General features: G+C 39.4%; 1 protein-coding gene across 1 annotated transcript; it reads right to left on the minus strand.

Moving 5' to 3' along the window:
• Nucleotides 1-2,784: 2,784 nt before the first annotated feature.
• LOC140103896 (GTP-binding protein Rhes-like) lies at nucleotides 2,785-13,829 on the minus strand. The gene is made up of 3 exons (XM_072127198.1): nucleotides 13,224-13,829; nucleotides 9,055-9,334; nucleotides 2,785-3,615 (listed from the first exon to the last, which is right to left on the minus strand). Exons 2-3 carry the CDS (start codon nucleotides 9,323-9,325, stop codon nucleotides 3,086-3,088), a joined length of 801 nt encoding a protein of 266 aa, XP_071983299.1. The 5' UTR covers nucleotides 9,326-9,334; nucleotides 13,224-13,829; the 3' UTR covers nucleotides 2,785-3,085.
• Between the last annotated feature and the right edge of the window lie 6,727 nt (nucleotides 13,830-20,556).

The raw sequence follows: 20,556 nt of genomic DNA on the forward strand, positions 1-20,556 counted from the left end.
AAACAGGTTTTTTTTGTTCAATCACTGATTTTTTTATTATTTTGCCCTTATATTCAATGGAAGCTGCCCTGTGCAGATCACCCATTTCCTGTGCAAAGAGGCTGCACTGTATATATACTGTGCAGGATCCGATGCCATTTATTAGAACTGATCAGGCACCTGCTTTCAATATCACTTTGAGTTTTTTTTTAGAGTTTTTTTTAGAGTTTTTTTACATGCTGTCAGGACTGATATTCTCCTGCATCCAGCAGGCTACTGATTAGGGGCGTGCAAATCTGCTAATAACCACTCCCAACAACATCAATCCACCCTCTACTCCTCTTCACCATCTCGATAAGGATTCCAAACAAACAAAGACAGCCAGAGGGACAAGGTAAAACCCCTCCTAGCTTGCAAATGGCTGAAGATGGCTAATGACAGTATATGAGAGAATTGTTTATTTTAGCTAAGTGCAGAGTTAATCAAAAGTTTTTATACTTTACAGATGTTCTTTAACTAAAGCTGTTTTAAATAGGTTGATAGGGGCATATTTCTAAATGGCGTGCTTTTACTGGGTTTCTAATAAGTATGACTTTTAAAAATCTATAAAAATAAATTGCTGTCTAAAATATTTAATTATGAAATTTCCTTCACAAATTGGAAAATTGCTATTCAAATTATAAACCTGAAAAATTAACCTTATAAAATAAAATGATATAAAAAATCATGTCAACATAAAGCAGTCATGTAGTAAATAATAGTTACAAGACCATTAGTCTGAAAAGCATAACATTTAGGATTCTGAAATTTCACCAAATTTTTAACAAATGCAAAACCTAAATTTCCCACTTACATGAAGTACAACATGTCACAATAAATATACGGTACTTAAATTCACTTAGGCAAGTTAAAACATTCTAAAGTTATTAACACATATAGCAGTGGTCCCTAAACTTTTTGCATAGTGGGCTGTTCACTGTCCCTCTCAGACCATTGGAGTTTATAAAAAAAATAGCAGTTCATGTGACCACATCTGTAATACACTACCCCCCTCAATTAATTATTTAATATACTGCACCCCATTGTGAACTATTTTATATATTGCCCAAATGAATTAATTATTTCCTATGCTGCCCCTCCACCATCAATTATTTCATATGCTGCTCCCCCACCATTAGATTTCCTATGTTGCCCCTCTCACCATTAATTATTTCCTATGCTGCCCTCCCACCATTAATTATTTCTTATTCTGCCCCTCATAATAAATTATTTCCTATGCTGCCCCTCATAATTAATTATTTCCTATGCTGCCCCCCACCATTAATTATTTCCTATGCTGCCCCTTTACCATTATTTCCTATGCTGCCCCCACCATTAATTATTTCCTATGCTGCCCCTCCACCATTAATTATTTCCTATGCTGCCCCTCATAATTAATTATTTCCTATGCTGCCCCCCACCATTAATTATTTCCTATGCTGCCCCTTTACCATTATTTCCTATGCTGCCCCCCACCATTAATTATTTCCTATGCTGCCCCTCCACCATTAATTATTTCCTATGCTGCCCCTTAACCATTATTTCCTATGCTGCCCCCCACCATTAATTATTTCCTATGCTGCCCCTCCACCATTAATTATTTCCTATGCTGCCTCTCATAATTATTTCCTATGCTGCCCCTCATAATTAATTATTTACTATGCGACCCCCCACCATTTGTTATTTCTATGCTTTACCCCTCCATTCATTCCATGAATTGTCATTGAATTGAATTGTTGAAGGCGTCACGCGGCCGCACATCCAGGTTCAAGGAGCAATTTGCGGCGGGGTTGTCTTCCAGCCACATCCCTCCACCTCCAGAAATAGAGCTCAAGCGTCTGTTTCCGCATGAAGCTCGAGCACTATACACTGATGGGTAGGAGCTAGCTGTGTGGACGGACGGAGGCCCGGTGGGGGCCCTAGCATGAGCCTAATCATTGGCGCTTTTGGAGCCGGATGGGGCCGGATGGAAACGGTCCAAGGGCCGCATGTGACCCGCGGGCCTTAGTTTGGGGACCCCTGACATATAGTAACACATGGCAGATTTGAAAAAACAGGCTTGTTCTTCAAGGTGAAAATTAGATTAGTATTAAGAGGTTAAATCTGGTGAAACTATATTCTTTATAAATGGGGGGAAAATACTATTAATTTCTGAACAAATTTAAATAAACATACAGTAAAAATTCCAAAACTTGCATTAGAAATAAAAACTTGTGAACACGGATGATTTGCAATTTTTATCCAATAGCACAATAGCTATCAAAAGCGCAAAAGCGGAGCAGAAATAATTTTATATATATATAATTTTCAGAAGTAATGTGTAAAATAAAAAACACTGCATGATAATGTATCAATACAAAAAGGAGAATTAGAACATATTCACATCAACCTTACATTTTACATAATCTGTGCACACTTAATACCTAGCAACATGCAGTTGACTAAACAATTAAGTGGGCCATTTTAAAGCTCATTAGCACAAAGAAAACTAAAAAAAAAATGGATACTTATTTTTGTAATTCCATTTTTAAAAAAAAATCTAAAATCTGACTGTTTTTCCACTATAACAAACTTATAAATCTGAGATACAATATAAAAGCTTTAGGTGCAATATTCACAATTACTCTGGAAGATGTACGTTTTAATTTATCTTTTAATGTTTTTGAAGTCTTTTTTGTCATTATTATATTTAATAAAACTACATAATTGTTCATGAAATCGATAAGTTCAATATTTTTGTAAATTTACACAATTGTCCATTAGGTATACACTTCATTACTTTTATTTATCATTCACATCAAGAGAAATGTGGCACCAATGAACTCAAGATGCATGATACTAGAAGGTGTTCAATTCGGCAAAAAGTACATTAAACGTCTTAAGTTCTTATCGCATTTGTGGTTTTCACAGGGTTTGTAGTCTGAAATCAAGCCAGAGGATATTAATACAAAATCCATCAAATTGACATGGTTCTTGCTTTGTAATTGTTTCTACAATGTGAAGGGTAAGATATGAGTTCCTGGCAAGCTCAAAGGCACTTTGTTATGCTCAATGCCACAAGATCAACTTACTGAATAGTGCACTTCTCTCTGTCCCGCCCTTGACTCTCTCCAAGCACTTTTGCCTTTATATATTTTAGATCACTATTTACACTAGGTCGTCTAGCAGATGGAGAGACCATGCCATATGCATCCATTTCCTTAAGCCTTCTTAATCTGAAAGTCTTTGGCTGAAATGAATCTCCATACTGCATAGAGATCTTGCGATGAAGAGCAGGGCTCATTTCATTAGGAAGCTTGGCCATACTGAAAAGAACTTGGAACATTTTATCCACATTTATATTCTTCTTGGCTGAGATCTCAAAATAGGCACAATTCTCATCCCCAGAAACAAGACGCTCTGCCTCTTCCGTGCGTACCTTGCGGTGGTGTTCCCCACAATCACTTTTGTTTCCACAGATCATCATGGGAAATTCTCCAGTTTCTTTTGTTTTGTTCTTAACGCATGATTTTACTTCCAGGATTTGCTTTCTCAGCCTTTTCACCTCATCAAAGGAATCTTTGCTGTCAATGCTGAAGACGAGTATGAACACATCACCTGTAGAAGTACAAATAGATAGCGCGTATAAAGATTAAATACAAAACATCACAAATTTTAGTATGAACAAAAATGAAAAGTGTGTCAAAAGTTTAGCTCAGAGACCCAAACATATGTTGTTCACCCTCATTGCCAAATAACTTTTATGTATTTTGGACACAGAATATCAATTGTATACCTTTTCTATCAAGGCAGCTCAGTTATAAGGTGGATACCTATATAATGCCAGCTTAGATATAGTTCTTCAACACGGTATGTCAGCCCTACACATTGAGAAGTGATTATTATCCAGTAATATCCAGTGACATCTCTGAATGTAGCGTGAATGGAATAATGAATTAATAATGTAACCCTTGCAGCAGCAAACACCTCTATTGCCTGAGTTACTTGGTAAAATAATTATCTACTACTACTACTTCAGACATTCAAAGGTTATTGATCATCTATTTGGAAGTACAGACAAGTCTGGCTACTTTATCATAAATCTCACTTTGCAGAGTAAGCAGGGGCATTGTTAGAGTAGTAAAGATGCAGGGCATGGGCTCTAAAGCATATGTGCTGAATTTCCAGTAGTATATATGCCCGTACATAACCCCCTCACATGTTCACATGTACAAAAACAACTGTCCCTATCATATGCCTGTCATGTCTCAATGGCTCATTTAACCCTTTTCCTAATCAGATAACTACACCCCCTTTAACCCAATAAAATTGGGACAAAATTTGTGTGGAGAGGCGTGTCTGACTGGACCGAGGCTCCCTATTATAAATTTAATAGGGAGCCGTTTAGGACCCCAAAGAGCTGGCTTTTTAAGTGAGTGGAGCCTCATGATCAAGCTCACTAAAAAAAGCCCTCTTTTTTGGCACTCAATGCCACCCACACTTAATCCCTGTTACCCCACTAATTCCCTCTCATTGTGTTCCCTTACACATAATGCCCCCATAATTGTGGCCCTCTTCTTAATAACGCCTCCCTCTCAAATTGTTTCCTCCTTCCTAATAATGCCCACTCTGTTTGTGGTACCCTGCCTAACATTGTCCACGGAAAGGAACCCCCCCACCTAATAGTGCACCCACTGACCTAGTGACATCCCTAAAAGAAAGGTTCAGCATTTTAAGGTGCTTTAATTTTAAAAGGAGGTAAAAAAATTGTACTGATTGCAATAGTAGACAAGGAATTATAGGGGGATTTATCACCTCGTTGTGTGTTATTTTGTGATTATTTTTGAGACTTTTGTGTCTCAGATGAGACTTTTTTTGTTGCATCCGACAAGTTGAGATGTTTTGTTACATCTGCAACAAGTAAATGAATGGAGGGAGCTAGAGAACATTTTTGGATTTGATGAAGGTGATAAGAAAAAAAACAGGAATGTAATGTCTGCAATATATATATCACAAACATCGCAATTCTGGAACAAAACGATTTCATTTTAAATTTTATACAAACACATTTATAGAGATATAATTTGCTGAAAGCTGCAAAAATATTCTCGTTGTATGGAACTAAGTTTGGATGCAACAAATTTACAGTCACTTGGACAAAGGGAACATAGTTGGGTTAAAAGCCACCTTCACAAAGTGATTATTTGAACAGCATTTGTATTGTCAAGCTACAACCAGGAATGCATGTAAAAAAACAGAATAGTCAATTGTTCCAAAAAACAGACTAACATAGCAGTGTGTGAAACAGTCCATCAACTGTACATTTATAATTAGAATGCTTACATTTTGTAGGTCAGTTACTAAACAATATTATGGTACATTTTGGGCTAATTCTATCCAGTTAATGGCTTCTAAATCTCCAGACAAAAGTTTTGTAATGATGGCAAGAACAGAAACTGAGAGCTTGGGCAGCGAGACAACCATATAATGCTTTATGAAATGCTGTACTTTATAAACGCTGAAGAGTATCTTATCAATGGCTGTAAAAATGTTACAATGGCTCTAGTTTGAATCTGAGGTATTGCTGCTTTTCTACAAAAACAATTTTTATTCCTCTTGATTTCCTTCAGAGATCCAGTCAATGAGGCGGAAGAGCTATTGGATGCATGGACGTTCTACCCTGTTACCCTTTCCCCCTCCATGTCCCTTAGCAATGCCCCTAGCTTCTCATCATTTGAACCCTGTTAGAAAGTAAAGCACAACCGCGTCTATCTGTCTATCTGGTTCCTGTCTGCACCAGCAATGTGCACAGCACTGGTAAAAGTAATAGCATTTACAGTCATGACATGATATGAGGCCGCTCTGATACCTAGAGCTACACTTTAACTTAGACTACGACTGTGAACTTGAGATAGGAAATTTAACTTGAATTCTGTAGCAAGTACATGTTCTATGTGAATATACTTGCAGATGTGTGGCGGAGTGGAAAAAAAGAGTACTAAAAAGCATATGGTGTTAAAAGGGACAGCATCACAGAAAAAATAGTAAGTGGAAGACTGAAGAAAACTGTTTAAGTTAGAAATAGATATTACTGAAGAAAAAAAATGTTTTCTGTTTTCAGCACAGTATACAATCCTGAAATAATCATTTTATTCAATATAAAAAGATAGAGATGGAGGCCTTGTTCGCAGGAGCTTGCCATCTAAACACAAAAGGTATATCTGTTTTATTGGTACATAGATCCAATGAGAATTAAAACAAAGATATATGAGCCTGTAACCAGCCAACATCTGTGACTGTAGAGAAGTGCATTTTGATACATGTTGTGCTGAGTTACTATTAAGGGAAAGACCAGATTCTGAGGAATTATGTAGATTTAAAGGGAGCCTGTCAGCAGGGTCCTCATTTTCACTAAAGACAGGCTGCAGCTGCCCATCATATCTGCAGACAAATCTGCCTTCCTGCTTTCTCTAAGCATTTGCATTGCAATATAATTGTGTGTTATAACAGTGCACCCTGACACAATCCTCTGGGTAGTTCCAGGGGTTTGGCTTTGGTTTGGATGCATTTAAAAAAACAACATGTGACTTGTCTGTGCTGTAGACTCCACAGCTCTCAGCCCCACCGTTTTTCTCCTGTACAGCTCCTGTACACAAAAGTGGTGTTGAGAGCTGAGGAGTGAGCAGCACAGACAAGTCACATGTTCTTTTTTTAAATGCGTTCAAACCAAAGCCTAACCCCTGGGACTACACAGAGGATTCTGCCAGGATCCCCTTGACATCACCCCCTTTGACAAAGGTCAGTTGACCGAAACACGTGTCAGGAATTGGTGCTGGGCAGCATGGTCTCTCTTCACTTACCTGAGGTAATATACCGGCGGTCCCCTACTTAAGAACACTCGACTTACATACAAGCCCTAGTTACAAACGAACCACTGGATATTGGTAATTTATTGTACATTAGCCCTATGCTACAGTAAAGAGCTGTAACAGTTATCACAGGCATCTGTAATGAAGCTTTATTGATAATCATGATTCTTATGACAACCCAACATTTTTAAAATCCAATTGTCACAGATACCAAAAAAGTTCTGGCTGGGGTTACAATGATAAAATATACAGTTCCGACTTACATACAAATTAAACTTAAGAACAAACCTACAGACCCTATCTTGTATGTAACCCGGGGACTGCCTGTACTGAATTTCTTGATGCTATATCTTGGAGCTCTTGCTCTTCCACTTTTATTCTCTGGCACTTTACAATATGTACTCCTAACACCTTTGGACATTTTCCTGTTATTTATTTTTTATGTATCTTGATGTAACTTTGTTCCAGAATTTTGGGATATACCTCAGTGAATACCCTTATATATGTTTAACCACATTTAGGTGTTACATGTATTATAGACCTGCTGCTCAGCACCAATTTTCCTATGCATTCATCACATTATTATTTTATGTATGAATTGTTTTTTAACTTGTGTATTAATAAAATTATTATTTTATGGGATTTGTGGCAGCTTCCTCTCTGTGTTTTGCCTTGGTATTATTGTTTTCTATCTGAGAGGCCATTTTGTATTTAGAGTTGCTAATGTAGCACAATTGTGTGCAATACAATATATGTAAACATTCATTATACTTTCCATTAATTCTATTATTTTGGTTAAGGATCCAAGGTAAGTTATAACACACAATTATATTGTAATACAAATGCTTAGAGAAGGCAGAAAAGACATATTTGCAATACAGCTGTAATGGACCTCTGTAACCTGTCTTATTGAAAACGAGGTGACAGGTTCCCTTTAAGGGGGTAAGCAGTAAGTTTAGGCGTATGGAGCTTATAAACAAGCTATACAAAAGAAAAAACCTTTATGTTTCAAGTACAAAACACATTCCTACTCACATCTATAAAATATCTCTCAATGAGCCATGTTTTTGTAACTTGTTAGAGTGGATCTCATTATTGTTAAATGAAGGATTGACCTGGAAATATAGTTTGATCCATGCAAAAGAACTGTTTTCAATGTCCACTTAATATCAAATCAGATCTGTCAGTTCTCCTGAGGGCAGCATTTAATAGAGGAGAAGACAATGAGCTCAGGGATATGTCATTTTCAATCATGCAGTACTTTCATGTAAAAAGTTACTTCGATGCAACCCACTTTCTACCCACACACAGTGATTGTCATCTCTCTCTTTCTACTGAATTCAAAGAAATCTGTCAATCATATTGATATGGGGAAGGAACCTGCTCAAGCTAGAAGGGGCACATGGATTGTCCTTTATATCATAACACCAGGCATAATTTAGGGAGAGTATATGTATGTCACATTTGAAGTGGTTTGACTTAAATATACACTGGCCCAAAAATTCTGAATTTGTTTTTTTTCCAGGTCTATTGACTATGTGAATATATGGCTGTACATGTAACCACAGGCAAACATGACATAAATGAACTCTTCAGTTTCTGAAATTACATTTTTATCGTTTATTTAATGTGCTGTTCAATCCTACTGCTTGGCAAAAAATTTATTTTCATGCATTTCTAGCGAATATTTGGGCACATTTACTAAGGGCTGTGTGCAAGTTTTCCGTCGGAATTTGCACATTCTTTTAGGTGTAAAATGCTTGTACAGATATTTAAGAAGTGTCTGCACCACATATGTGTCACATGCGACCGTTTTGTGGCGCGGCTGCAACATGCTTTACTCGACACAAATTTCGGCACTGAAAGGGGGTCGTTCCAGTGCTTAGTCGGCCCGTGCACCAGATTTAAAATGCAAAGTCCAACAGCCATGTTAAAGGTGCATCAAAAAAAAAATGTCAGAACAGTGCAGGGGGCGCCAGACTTATAAAGTACGAGCACCACAAATCCTGAATCTGGCGCCCCCTGCAAACTACACAGGCATACAACACTGTTTTTAGTAAATGTAGACCATACTGTAAGAGCTATTATTTAAGGTATAATACTGTGTGGGCATATAAGAAGGGTGGGATAAGGAACCAGGAAGGTGTTAACTTTTCCATACAGATTAACTTTATTTGCATGTTCTTACCTGTCAATATTGAGAGTCTTCTCATAGCAGGAAATGGATGATTGCCAGAAGTATCTAAAATATCCAACTGGTACATATCTCCTCTAATATTATATAGTTTACGGTGAAAATCCTCAATTGTTGGTGTATACTGGTCATCAAAGCGCCCATTTAAAAATCGTGAAACAATGGAACTCTTGCCGACCCTAGAAGCACCAAGGACAACCATACGATAGGAATTTTTTGCTGGAACACTGAGTGTGCAGCTTGCACTGGAGACCGTTTTCATCATGGCGCACAACTGTAAAACAGCACAAGCACAGAATGCAAGATGAGCAAGGGCTATTTCTACATGATAATTTACTATCAGGTATATAACCCATACTGCTATTCTATAACTGATCCCTCTGCAGCTTATTCAGGTATTTAAACCACATAAGTTTAAAAATAAGATTGCTATTAATTATTTGCCTTAAGGACTTAAAGTGACCCTCCAATCCTAAGTAGAAAATTCACCTTAATAAACCCAATTTTAAACATACTGAATGCCCATTTGTTTGACACCTTTCTGCACCTGGATGTACACGTCAACAGGTATTTCCCACACTGAGACATTGCGATACCCCAAAATGGTCTTACTAGAAACTGCTTTTCATTAGACAATGAAAGTTTAACAATTTGTATTATAAACTTTTATTATGAACTTTTAACACTATGGGGCTCATTTACATTCCCGCTGGAGTTCACTGAAAGTGCATTGTCCGCCGACAATGCATTGTGGCGTGATTCACTAAGATTGTGCGCCTAATATCCTGCATTTGTCGCTTCCCCGCACAGGTGCAACAGAGTTCACCATCTTTTTTAGTGGTGCATCTCAATGCTTGGGCTTGCGACAGAATTTGAAAGTTAAATCCCGTACTCAGTCCGAATTGGTCAAGTCGTCCGCTGGCAGGCCCCCCGAATTGTGTCGTATGGAAGCCAGCGTAGCTGTGCCACAAAAGGATCACGTGCACCAAAATCCCAGTGCACACACTTGTTAAATACCTGAAATCCCCGAAAAAGGTGCACAATCCGACGAAAGTGAGCAGCGCAACACTTAGTAAAATGAAAGTACACCCTCTTTTAATCCTATGGGGGAGCTTTATCACTGACGTCACTGAAGTCAGTGATAGGTGCAACTTTTGGCTTGTTTTTGAGACTTTTTGTTGCAAATGTCTTAAAGTCATGTGAGAGGGGTTATGTACAGGATTGGACAATACACTATAAATGTTGGATGTGAGGTTGTGGCCTGCATCTATATCACCCCAGGGAGATGACAAAATATAAGGTTCTGGTCACACGTGGCGTTTAGGATGCGTTTTTTAAAGAATCGCAGAAAGGCATGCATTTTACATCCATGCGTTTATCATGCATTTGGTTGTTTTGAAAGCGTTTCTCTTCATCGGTGGAAGTGTAAGCAGCGATGTTAACATTTCCACAGCTTCTTACACTACCTGCAATGAAGAAAACACATTTTCTGCAATGCATTTCAAAATGCAATGTAAACGCCATGTTTGAACGCAGCCTTAAAGCATGTCAACAAATTCCAATTTCCATGTTAAAACAGGGTCCAAAAAACTAAAAATCCTTCCTCTGCCTAAAAGTTGCAAAAGTACAAGTACAGCACAAGGTGCAGACCAAGACGTACTTGAGAAACGACAGCAAAAGCTGTGTTACGTGCATATATTCAGCTCCCTGAGTTAATACTTTATCGGACCTCCTTTAGCTCCACAGCTGCAGGTCTGTTTGGTATGTCTGTCTCTACCAGCTTTGCACCTCTAGATGCTGGAAACTTTGCCAATTTTTTTTTTTTTTTAAATAACTATAGCTATTGGATTTAGCAAACAATATAGCTTTAACAACCTGTCATCTGGTTGTACCCCACTAAACTACTACTAATATTACTTTATTTTACCGCTTGTGTAACCGCTTATGTAAGTCACCCTCAGACTGTAAAATATTGCAAGCACGGCCCTCAATCATGTTGTTTCTATATGACTATGTTTTAACTCTGTTAAGTCTTGTTTTATTTGAATATGACCCCAGTGATTCAGAATATGATGGTACTAAATAAATAAAGATAATTATTTTATTATTCTCTTCTCACCACATTTTCACATGAGATGAGTCAAGTTCAATGGTTGCTGGGGTAGTAAGCCACAGAACCAGAGATAAGCATAGATCATGTAATAATTGCAAATGCAAGCTGTAGATACATTTTCAGCTCCCACCTATTAACTGCCTATATATCCAGTTATGTAGCTCACCGAACTTCACGCTTGAGAGTGCCTGAAAGAGGAGATTGTCATCTTTACTATGACATAAAAGGCTTGTTTCTAGGTGCCATAGAACCAATGGGCTATATTTTGAAATGATGACATAGAACAACTAAACTTGACTCATCTCATGTAAAAATGGGATGAGAAGAGTCATATTTGCCTGACTTTGGGGAGATTTTATTATAGGTAAACTGCTGAAATTTAATATTAAAGAGAAAATTTAGACATTTCATAGCCTACCCCAGGGGGCTAGTAGTTTAGAGGGGTACAACCTGCTGACAGGTTCCCTTAAATATTATATTGCTCTGCATGTGAAGTACATCTGTCATCACAATCTACTTTATTAAATATAAAGAATCCTGAAACTTTAGTTCTTTGGAATAAAGCACCAAGCTTTGAAAACTAGCAGTTATGTCAATGTTATGTTATGGCTTTGTGGTCTACAGAACCAGAGATAAGGACAGCTAAAGTCATAGTTGGAAATGCAAGCTGCAAATAAATATTCAGTTCTCACCTATTAACTGCCTTTATGTCCTTTTCTGTAGCTCACAGAACCGTTTGTAATGACAACTATTTCTTTATATACAGAACAACAATCTGCGTTATTCAATACAAAAAATCTTGACACTCCTGTTCTCTGGAATATTGCACTAAGCATTGGAAATCACTAGCAGTTGTGTCAATGTTACAACATTACAAGTTTCTCTCATATGTTATATGTGTACATATTCATATATTTTGGTGACCTTATTTATTTAGAAAATATATTAGTCTTCAATATATTAAAAAATATGACAAAGATATTAGAAAACTAAAATGAAGGGGTTTTCCACGAATAATATTTACAGGTATTCCCTATAAACAGTGGAGGGGGTGCACGGCCCCATATAAGCATTTCATACATGCACCCCAATGTTTCACTCACATGCAGTTAGAAAGTTATCCCATATACTGTGTCTAAGGGAATAAGTATTTTTTGTGGGGCCATTTAAGTAGTTTTAAGTAGTAATTACAAATGAGGTTTTTAGGACAGAATTGCCAAGTAGACTGAGAAAAGTTCTATTTTATACAATTAGTACTGTTATATGATAGTATTTCCACACCAGTAATTGAATTGTAAATCTACCGGTAAGTGTTGCCTGTGTTCTATTTCTGAGCATTGTATGAATATTTAATGGGTATAAACTGATATATTTTATGGTTAACATTCATTTCTGTTATTACTGGAATGATACTTTTGAATAAACACTAAATATATTATCCATAAGTAGAGATAAGTGCAGTATTGTGTCTTTCGAGCTTATTTTGTTTTTATGCAATGTATGTGAATCCCTTTACGAACTTTACAGCATCATAGAATTAATGGTGCTCTATAAATAAAAATAATATTTAAAAAATCCTGAAAAGTCATTCCTATTATTGCATATTGGAAACTTCAAAGTCCAGAACAGTAGCGTTTTATGCCTGACTGTTGATAGGACTTGTGAACCATAAATAAATCACTGATGGACAATCATTTTCATACCACAAACACATTTAGACTGCAGTGATTTTAACTCAGTGAATGTTCTTACACTGTGACCCTCAGGGTTGTCGGAGGGTGACAATAGGATCTTTGTGATCACAACTGGATAACAGCAAAAATCACTGAGTAGCCTTGGCTTTATGGTCATTGAATCAAACAGTGATATTAATGGTTATCTCTATAAAACTACAAGGCTTGAGATTTATTTTTCCAGGACCTGTAAGTTTGGGATCAATGATCCTTTGTAGTCAGATATGTATGAAGGTATACAGGTAAGATACATAAATGATATCAGCAGCCTGCTGATAATAATGAGAGGAGCTGTGTAAGAAGATTCTCACTCTTACCTCAGTCAGGGTACACTGCCTGGAAATTCTCCTGTTTCTGTAAAACAGCAGTTCCGCTTTTCTCTCTCCAAGTATTGGAAGCTGAGAAGATTCCCCATAAACTATTTGGGAAAAATCTGTATATTTTAGCCCTTTAGACAACACCCATCAGTCACAACAGACTAATACATCTGATCCACCTAAGGAGTTTGTCCATCTCCTGGAATACTCTTGGTCACAAGGCGCAGGAGGGATCTTCATGCAATGAAGTGATTTCTTTTATCTCTGCCTTTGCTATATGGACACAAAGTTGCAGGCATCCGGATGACAGTGCACAGCAGATGAGAAGAATCCTGCGTCTGGGTCTTCAGCAATTGAAAGGAGTCTGTTTCAGCTTACGTGCTCCACCTCTTTCCATGGAGATCACCAATCACATGGCCGCTGATCTCAGTCCAGGTCGTATGCACAGACAACTGTGCATCTAATGCTTAGGATGAGCCCCATGCTGCTTTGTACGACAGATCCGAGTCTGTCCAAAATAATTATAGCTATGCAAAGAGGAGGGAGTCAGTGGCAGACTCTTCCCAACTATTTTTGCTGTGTGGCTGATTTGTGTGGCATGTATCTGTTGTGTACAATGATGCTATGTGATGTCTGTGCTGTGCTTTTCATTTATATGTGTTTACATTGTATGTGCAGGACCTATGTAAGCATACCTCCCAACAGTCCCAGATCCAGAAGGATAGTCCCGGATTTCTGTCTCTGTCTCACTTTCCCTTCTGGCAGGAGGTATGTCCTGGGACATCAACTTTGTCAATATCCTCCAAATGCTGAAAGATTTGATTACAGTGATAATGTAATGATCCTAATGATCCTTTAGCTCTCTACATTATCACTGTGCTTCTGCCACTGCTGTGTGTAGCAGAGCAGACAAGCACTATGAAATGATATCATCTACCTGCTTCAGTACTACACACAGCAGAAGGAAAGGAGAGGAGTTGCTGTGAGGGAATGGTGAGAGGTGAGTATCTGTGTTTAAAACTTTTTAGTTGTTAAAAGAAACCTACCACTAGTTGGTAGACATATTAAATTACAAATACTTACCTACGCTCCTCTTGATGTTGATCCCGGTGGTGTTCTTTTCTAAGCTTGACATGCTGGGATCATCTAGAAAATAAGAATATAATTAGCAGGCCAGAGCATGGGGACGAGATGTGAGGCACTCTAGGCTGCTAATTATGTGTCTCTCCTGCGTGACGTCACCTCCCTCTTCAATAAGAGGAATAATTGCTGGGGGTGAACAATAAGAGGGGAAGTTGCTGTGGGTTCACAATAAGAGGAGGAGCTGCCGGGGGCGCAATAAGAGAGAGATAAATATGAGGGTAAGTGGGGGAGCACAATATCAGGTGGGCTAAAATATGAGGGGGAACTGGAGGCACACTATCAGGGGGCTACAATGTGAGGAGGCGATGAGTGCCACAATGTGACAGGGAGCTTGGGGTATACAGTGTGAGGGGGAGATAGAGGATAATAAGGGAAGAATTATACTGTGTGGAAGGGAAGTAAGGCTCGCCGGGGGGAATTCCTGCAATGTTCCCTGTTTTACTACTACATGTTTTCATGTGTAATTTGCAATGGGTATATCTGTCTTTCTTGGAAAATTTGTGGTTTGACAGCCTGTACATAATCCACACCTATAAAAACTCTTTGGGGCAGATTTACTTAACCGGCCCATTCGCGATCCAGCGGCGCGTTCTCTGAACAGGATTCGGGTCCGGACAGGATTTATGAAGGTAGTTCCTCCGCCGTCCACCAGGTGGCGCTGCTGCGCTGAAAATCATCTGAATGCGCCGGAATACACCGAGCTGGACCAGGTGAAGGTGAGCGCTTCCCAAGAGACACATTTTCGGTTTTTAAATGCGTCGGTTTTTCCGAATCCGTCGGGTTTTCGTTCGGCCACGCCCCCTGATTTCCGTCGCGTGCATGCCAGCGCCGATGCGCCACAATCCGATCGCGTGCGCCAAAATCCCGGGGCAATTCAGGTACAATCGGCGCAAATCGGAAATATTCGGGTAACACGTCGGAAAAACGTGAATCGGGCCCTTAGTAAATGACCCCCTTTATGTCCAGCCATATATGAGATGAATGACTTTCTCCTTAATGTTTGAAGCTATTCTATTATTGAGGTTGGGTGCTTTTGTGTAGACGATCAGTGGTTTGTTGGGAAGGGGTAGTCCTATGGTTTTGTCCTCTTGTGAAAAATGGCAGTGTTATGAAACAATATGCTTTATTTGTCTGTATTTAGTATTAAATGGCAATATTATATTTGAATTCCCAACTGATAATTCTCCCGTATCGGTTTAACTTTATAGGTCGAGGTGTGAAAAGCTGGCTTCTATCTAGTTCTCTTACTTTCTCCCTAAGCTTCCAATAATTTTTTTCATGATATTTTTGTCTCTAAGTTGTTGAGTTTTCCTACCTCTTCTATATTTGTGCAGTTCCTGCGTAATCTTCTATATTGCCTATAGGGCTACTGATTTTTTAATATGAATGGCATATAATACGTTCTTCTCTCTTTTCCCTACTTGTGGAGAAAAACTTCTGACCGAATTTCTCCAAATCCAGACCTGCAGTGAATATGTCCATCCTCTGACCCCTTCCATTTTTAGTACGACATGCTTAGCATGCGATTCAGTGTACCGGAACTTCATAACTACACTACTATATGCAAGACTATTCATGCAGTGGAATTCAGTGGTACATTTATTTTCTGCATGGACACACATTGGGGCTCATTTACTTACTCAGTCCAGTCGCAATCCCACAGCGCGTTTTCTGACGAGCTCACTTGCTTCTTCCCGGTGCATGTAAGTGCTTGATCTTGCAGCACTTTTTGGTTTTTAAATTGCGCTGTTTTTCCGAATCCCCACGCCACGTCCCCAGATTTCTGACGCGTGAAAGCCAGCGTGTGCACCAAAATCCCATCAGAATTCGGCGCAAGACAGAAAAATTCAGGAAACCCGACGAAAGTGCGGCCGCGGAGCCCTTAGTAAATGAGCCCCAATGACTACCAGTTTTTGGCATGTATAATTGTTTTATTAAGGTATAAATAAATGTTATTGCTACAACAGAATGCATTAGTGCATATATCCCTATATTTGTACAATTTTTTTTAGTCTTCCTAACCGTTTGACACATGGTGGGATTACAGCACACCATCATTATTGGGGTTGCTCAACAAGTTTCAGTGGGGTCTAGTTGCATTTATACTATTATAGGCTACATTGCTATGTCGACTGTGGACCCAGTGGCATAGACACAGAGATCCCCTGAAGCCAACCTGTGCTGGCAAGTTCACAGTTGTCAAGTAGCCTCTGCAACCCCGAGTACCTTAAGGATAGGCAAAAGAGTTAATTTTCTGTTGGAAATATAGATGTTGGCCTTAGGCCTTGTATTGACTATTGTGAGCTCAATAACATTACTGTAAAAAACAATATCCTCTCTCATTAATCCCCAACTTGGTCACTCAGATAGTGGATGCCTGTTAGTTCTCCAACTGATCTCCATGGGGCCTACAATCTGATTTGGATTGGGGAAGGAGATGAATAGAAGACTGCATTCAATACTGCTGAAGGACATTTAGAATACCTTGTTCTACCGCCTGGGTTGTGCAATGCTTCTTGTCTTCTAACAATTTGTTAATGATATCTTCCAGGATCTTCTGGGTCATTAAGTTGTTGTTTATTTTGATGATATGTTTGCTCCAGATTGGGTCAATCATTTACATGTCAGAAATGTACTATCAAGTTACCATCTGAATCAATTATTTGCTAAATTGTCTAAATGTCAGGCTCCACATGTAAAAAAAATTCAATTTGGGACCCATCTCACAGTTTTTCTAGAGAAGCACTGGAGTTGCTTCTGAAAAATCCTTTCTCCCAATGTTGTTATTGCTATCAGGATTTGGCCACATCTATTTCTAATGCTTACCAAAGGTTGCTTGTTCCCCCTAATATTCATCTTTGTGTACTTGAAGAAATACATTTGTCAATGTCAGCCAGGCATCCGAGCTTTGCTGGTACCAAGTATCTGTTGTCTAGGTCCTTTTGGTGGCCGTCCTAGTCAGTTTGTGTGAGGTCGAAGGTTCCTCAATGCTCACCTGAGTGGCTCCTCCATCCACTTCCTCTCCCTAATAAGCCTTGGAATCATAATTCCATAGACATTATTATGTACTTACTTAAGTCCTAGGGCAGTGGTGGCGAGCCTATGGCATGAGTGCCAGAGGCGGCACTCAGCTCTTTTTGAGGGCACCTGGGCCATCGCCCTAGCACACCAGACAGGACTCAAAGAATTTTCCTCAGGTTCCAAGCAACTTAAAAGTTGCTGCTTTTAGCCATATTTTGATACTGACTTCGCTACTTGGGACTGTAGGAAGAGGGAGAATTAGACAGGGTCGAATTATTTTTGGAGGACCTCCTGCTATCCCCACGATTCTCTGTGTACAGAGGGAAACTGGAAAGAAGCTAAAATGATGAAAATTTTCCATCTTTCTACTGTGTTGCTGTCCTCAGGAGGCCAATGATTGAAAGTTGTTGAACAGGGAGCAATAAGTTTTTTGCTTGGGTTGCAGTTTGGGCACTCGGCCTCTAAAAAGTTCGCCATCACTGTCCTAGGGTAAAACAGTTATTTGGGTGGTATGTGATAGGTTTTCTAAGTTGTGTCATTTGATATCCCTAAAGAAAATCCCCAGTACTAAGGTCTTAGCCTCCTTGTTTATTAACTACATTCTATGTCTGCATGGAATCCCAGAAAATATTGTTTCTGAACTCGGTGTACAATTTGTGTCTAGGTTCTGGAGAGAGCTTTCTGGTTGCCTGGGCATCTCTCTGTCCTTCTCCTCAGCCTTTCATCCTGAGCCGAATAGAAAGATAGATGAATTCAAACACTGGAACAATTTTTAAGGTGTTAATTTTCTGCAAAATGATATCCAAAATGAGTACCAAAGGGAAATGATTAGGGTGTTCTGCAGTCTCAAACTTTACATAAAGGATGGTTGTTCTTTCAATTGAATTCAACTTTATTAGCTTTAGTAGCTTTATTGGCAGGACCAAATAAAAATTAGCATTACCAAAGCATTTAGGGAATTGTGTGAGATGGGGTGCAGAGTGATGGGAGGTGTGGGGGGTTATGCCGCCTCCATGCCATGTGAGCATTGAGGGGGCGTAGAGGGGTGCGGCGGCTGGTGGAGGGGGTGGGAATATGGCGTTCCCGCCCGATGCCTGCATTTTTTTGAAAAAACTTTCTTTTGCTGGTTTTTATGCAAAACTACACTAGGTTGGACCTCACAGGAGCACCGGTGTATGATAAATCTCCCCCAAAAATTTTCTGTGATACAAATAAATAGTCAAACCACAAATAGAATATTGTGTACTACAGGGTGTGATAATAATATTACTCCTCCACGGTTTGTTTGTTATATATTTTTTTTTATTTTTCTTTCTTTGTGTTGTTTCATTCTGCCTGTTATAAATCATTAGGCTCTATTTGTTTAAGACCAGCCAGAAGATGAGCCTGGCAGGGTGTTTATAACACCCCAGGGAGTGTATGTGTGATCAGAGAAGCATGGTCTTCCTAAGTGGTAAAATTAACACCTTTCGGCCAGAGTAGTCTAGCTAGTGGGGGATGAAAAGAAGCCACAGACTGCATGTTCTTCCCTCCAAATTCCAAAGGGGAATATCATAGCTGTCCATAACTGGGACATAATTCATAATTATAGGTCCCAAGTTACACAGGACAGTTATGGGGTCTAGACACACTCCTGGACCGAAAATCAGAACATTAGCTGCAATGGAAGGCAGCCAATAGCAGAACACCCCTGATATTAAGCTAAGACACCCCGAGTTTGGTATGGGGTTAATGGGAATAACATGCCCGTTTGGTTGGAAGCCATGGCACAATTGTGCCATCTTCCAATCAAAAGTTATGGGGCTCTGATAAAAACCCAGACCCAAAAAGTACCTCACTGATGGGAGGGGGATAGAAAAATCCCCCTCACAGTGACATCACAGCCAGGGGTGGGGGTCAAAAATCACCTGGGTTTAAATTAATGAAGCAGCCACATAGTAGTGTTCAGTCTGAGGATTCTATCACAATAGAAGGCTGGATTGATGCTTATGCCCTGTCCTCGGGCCAAAGAATTTCTTCCTATTCCACTAGCAAGAATTTTTTGTTTCTTCTTCCATAACTGTTTGTAAGTATTGTATGTGTATTGTTTTAATCCTTTTTTCATTTTATCTGACAATTTAATTCTTTGAGTGTACTGCATTTTTATGTAAATTAAAACTTTTTAATAAGCCTCTGCTTGTAGTCTTAAAGAATCTGAGTCTCTGAAGGGAATGACGTTACCAGAGGTCATTATTAGCATAGTCCATGTAGTAAGCGATTGCATGTTCTGTGTGAATTTATAATTGTAATATCGTTTAAGTAGTGAGTGCATGTGCTGAGTTATCATCAGGGTGCATTGTCTGTGTGGTTGAGGTGCCTACGGCCTTCTTTGCGTAAGTAACTCGTGGGTGGTGGCAGTGTGGATTCTGTGGAGTAAATTTAGCGTAAGGACGCCATTTTGTGGAAGTGGGCGGAGCTTAAGGGCTAAATTCTGGGACTCCATAGAGTAGTTATCCCAGTGTGTGAACTCCGGTGAGTCGGGTTCGTGACAGATTGGTGGCATAACGGTGGGATAGTGTATAATTTTTTATTGCACTGTTAAGGCTTTAAGTGTTTGGTTTAAGCAATTAACCCTTTCACTTAAGGGCAGAAGTATTCCTAATACTACAGACCACAATATATATACGTACAAAACAGTTCCCCTCCCCCTATTTTCTTTTCTATCTTTTGTTTGCTAACTTGAGACCACTGCTAAGATGGCAGAGGTATACAGAAACAGATCCAAGGCTGATCTGCTGACTCTCTGTGCGGAGAGAGGGCTAATAACAACGGGCCAGAACAAGGCGGAGATAATTCAAACGCTGGTGGAGTTTGATGTGCAGTCCCATCCTTCTGCGGAACCGGACCAGGGACCTCCAGCCTCAGAGGAACCGATAGGAGATGTCTCGCAACCGGCTGGGCATGGCAGTGGTATGGACACTTCTTTTTCTCTAATTCTCCAGCAGATCGGTGACTGTGATCCTAGCCTTAGGATACAGCTGTTGATGCAAGAACGGGAGAGACAGGCAGCCCGAGAAGCTGCCCGAGAAGCAGCCCAGCTGCGCAAAGCAGAGCGTGAATTTGCTGAACGCCAAACAGCGCTGGAAGCTGCCCGAGCAGAGAGGGCGGCTGAGGAACGTAGACGTGAGTT

Source organism: Engystomops pustulosus, chromosome 10 (genome assembly GCF_040894005.1).
Source record: "Engystomops pustulosus chromosome 10, aEngPut4.maternal, whole genome shotgun sequence".
Classification (NCBI taxonomy): domain Eukaryota; kingdom Metazoa; phylum Chordata; class Amphibia; order Anura; family Leptodactylidae; genus Engystomops; species Engystomops pustulosus.

Bases quoted from the DNA above. Each gene is read 5' to 3' on its own strand.
- LOC140103896 (XM_072127198.1), bottom strand. From the start codon at position 9,325: ATGATGAAAACGGTCTCCAGTGCAAGCTGCACACTCAGTGTTCCAGCA. The intron at 3,616-9,054 runs GTAAGAACATGC...GTACTTCTACAG, and splicing joins AAGACTCTCAATATTGACAG to GTGATGTGTTCATACTCGTC.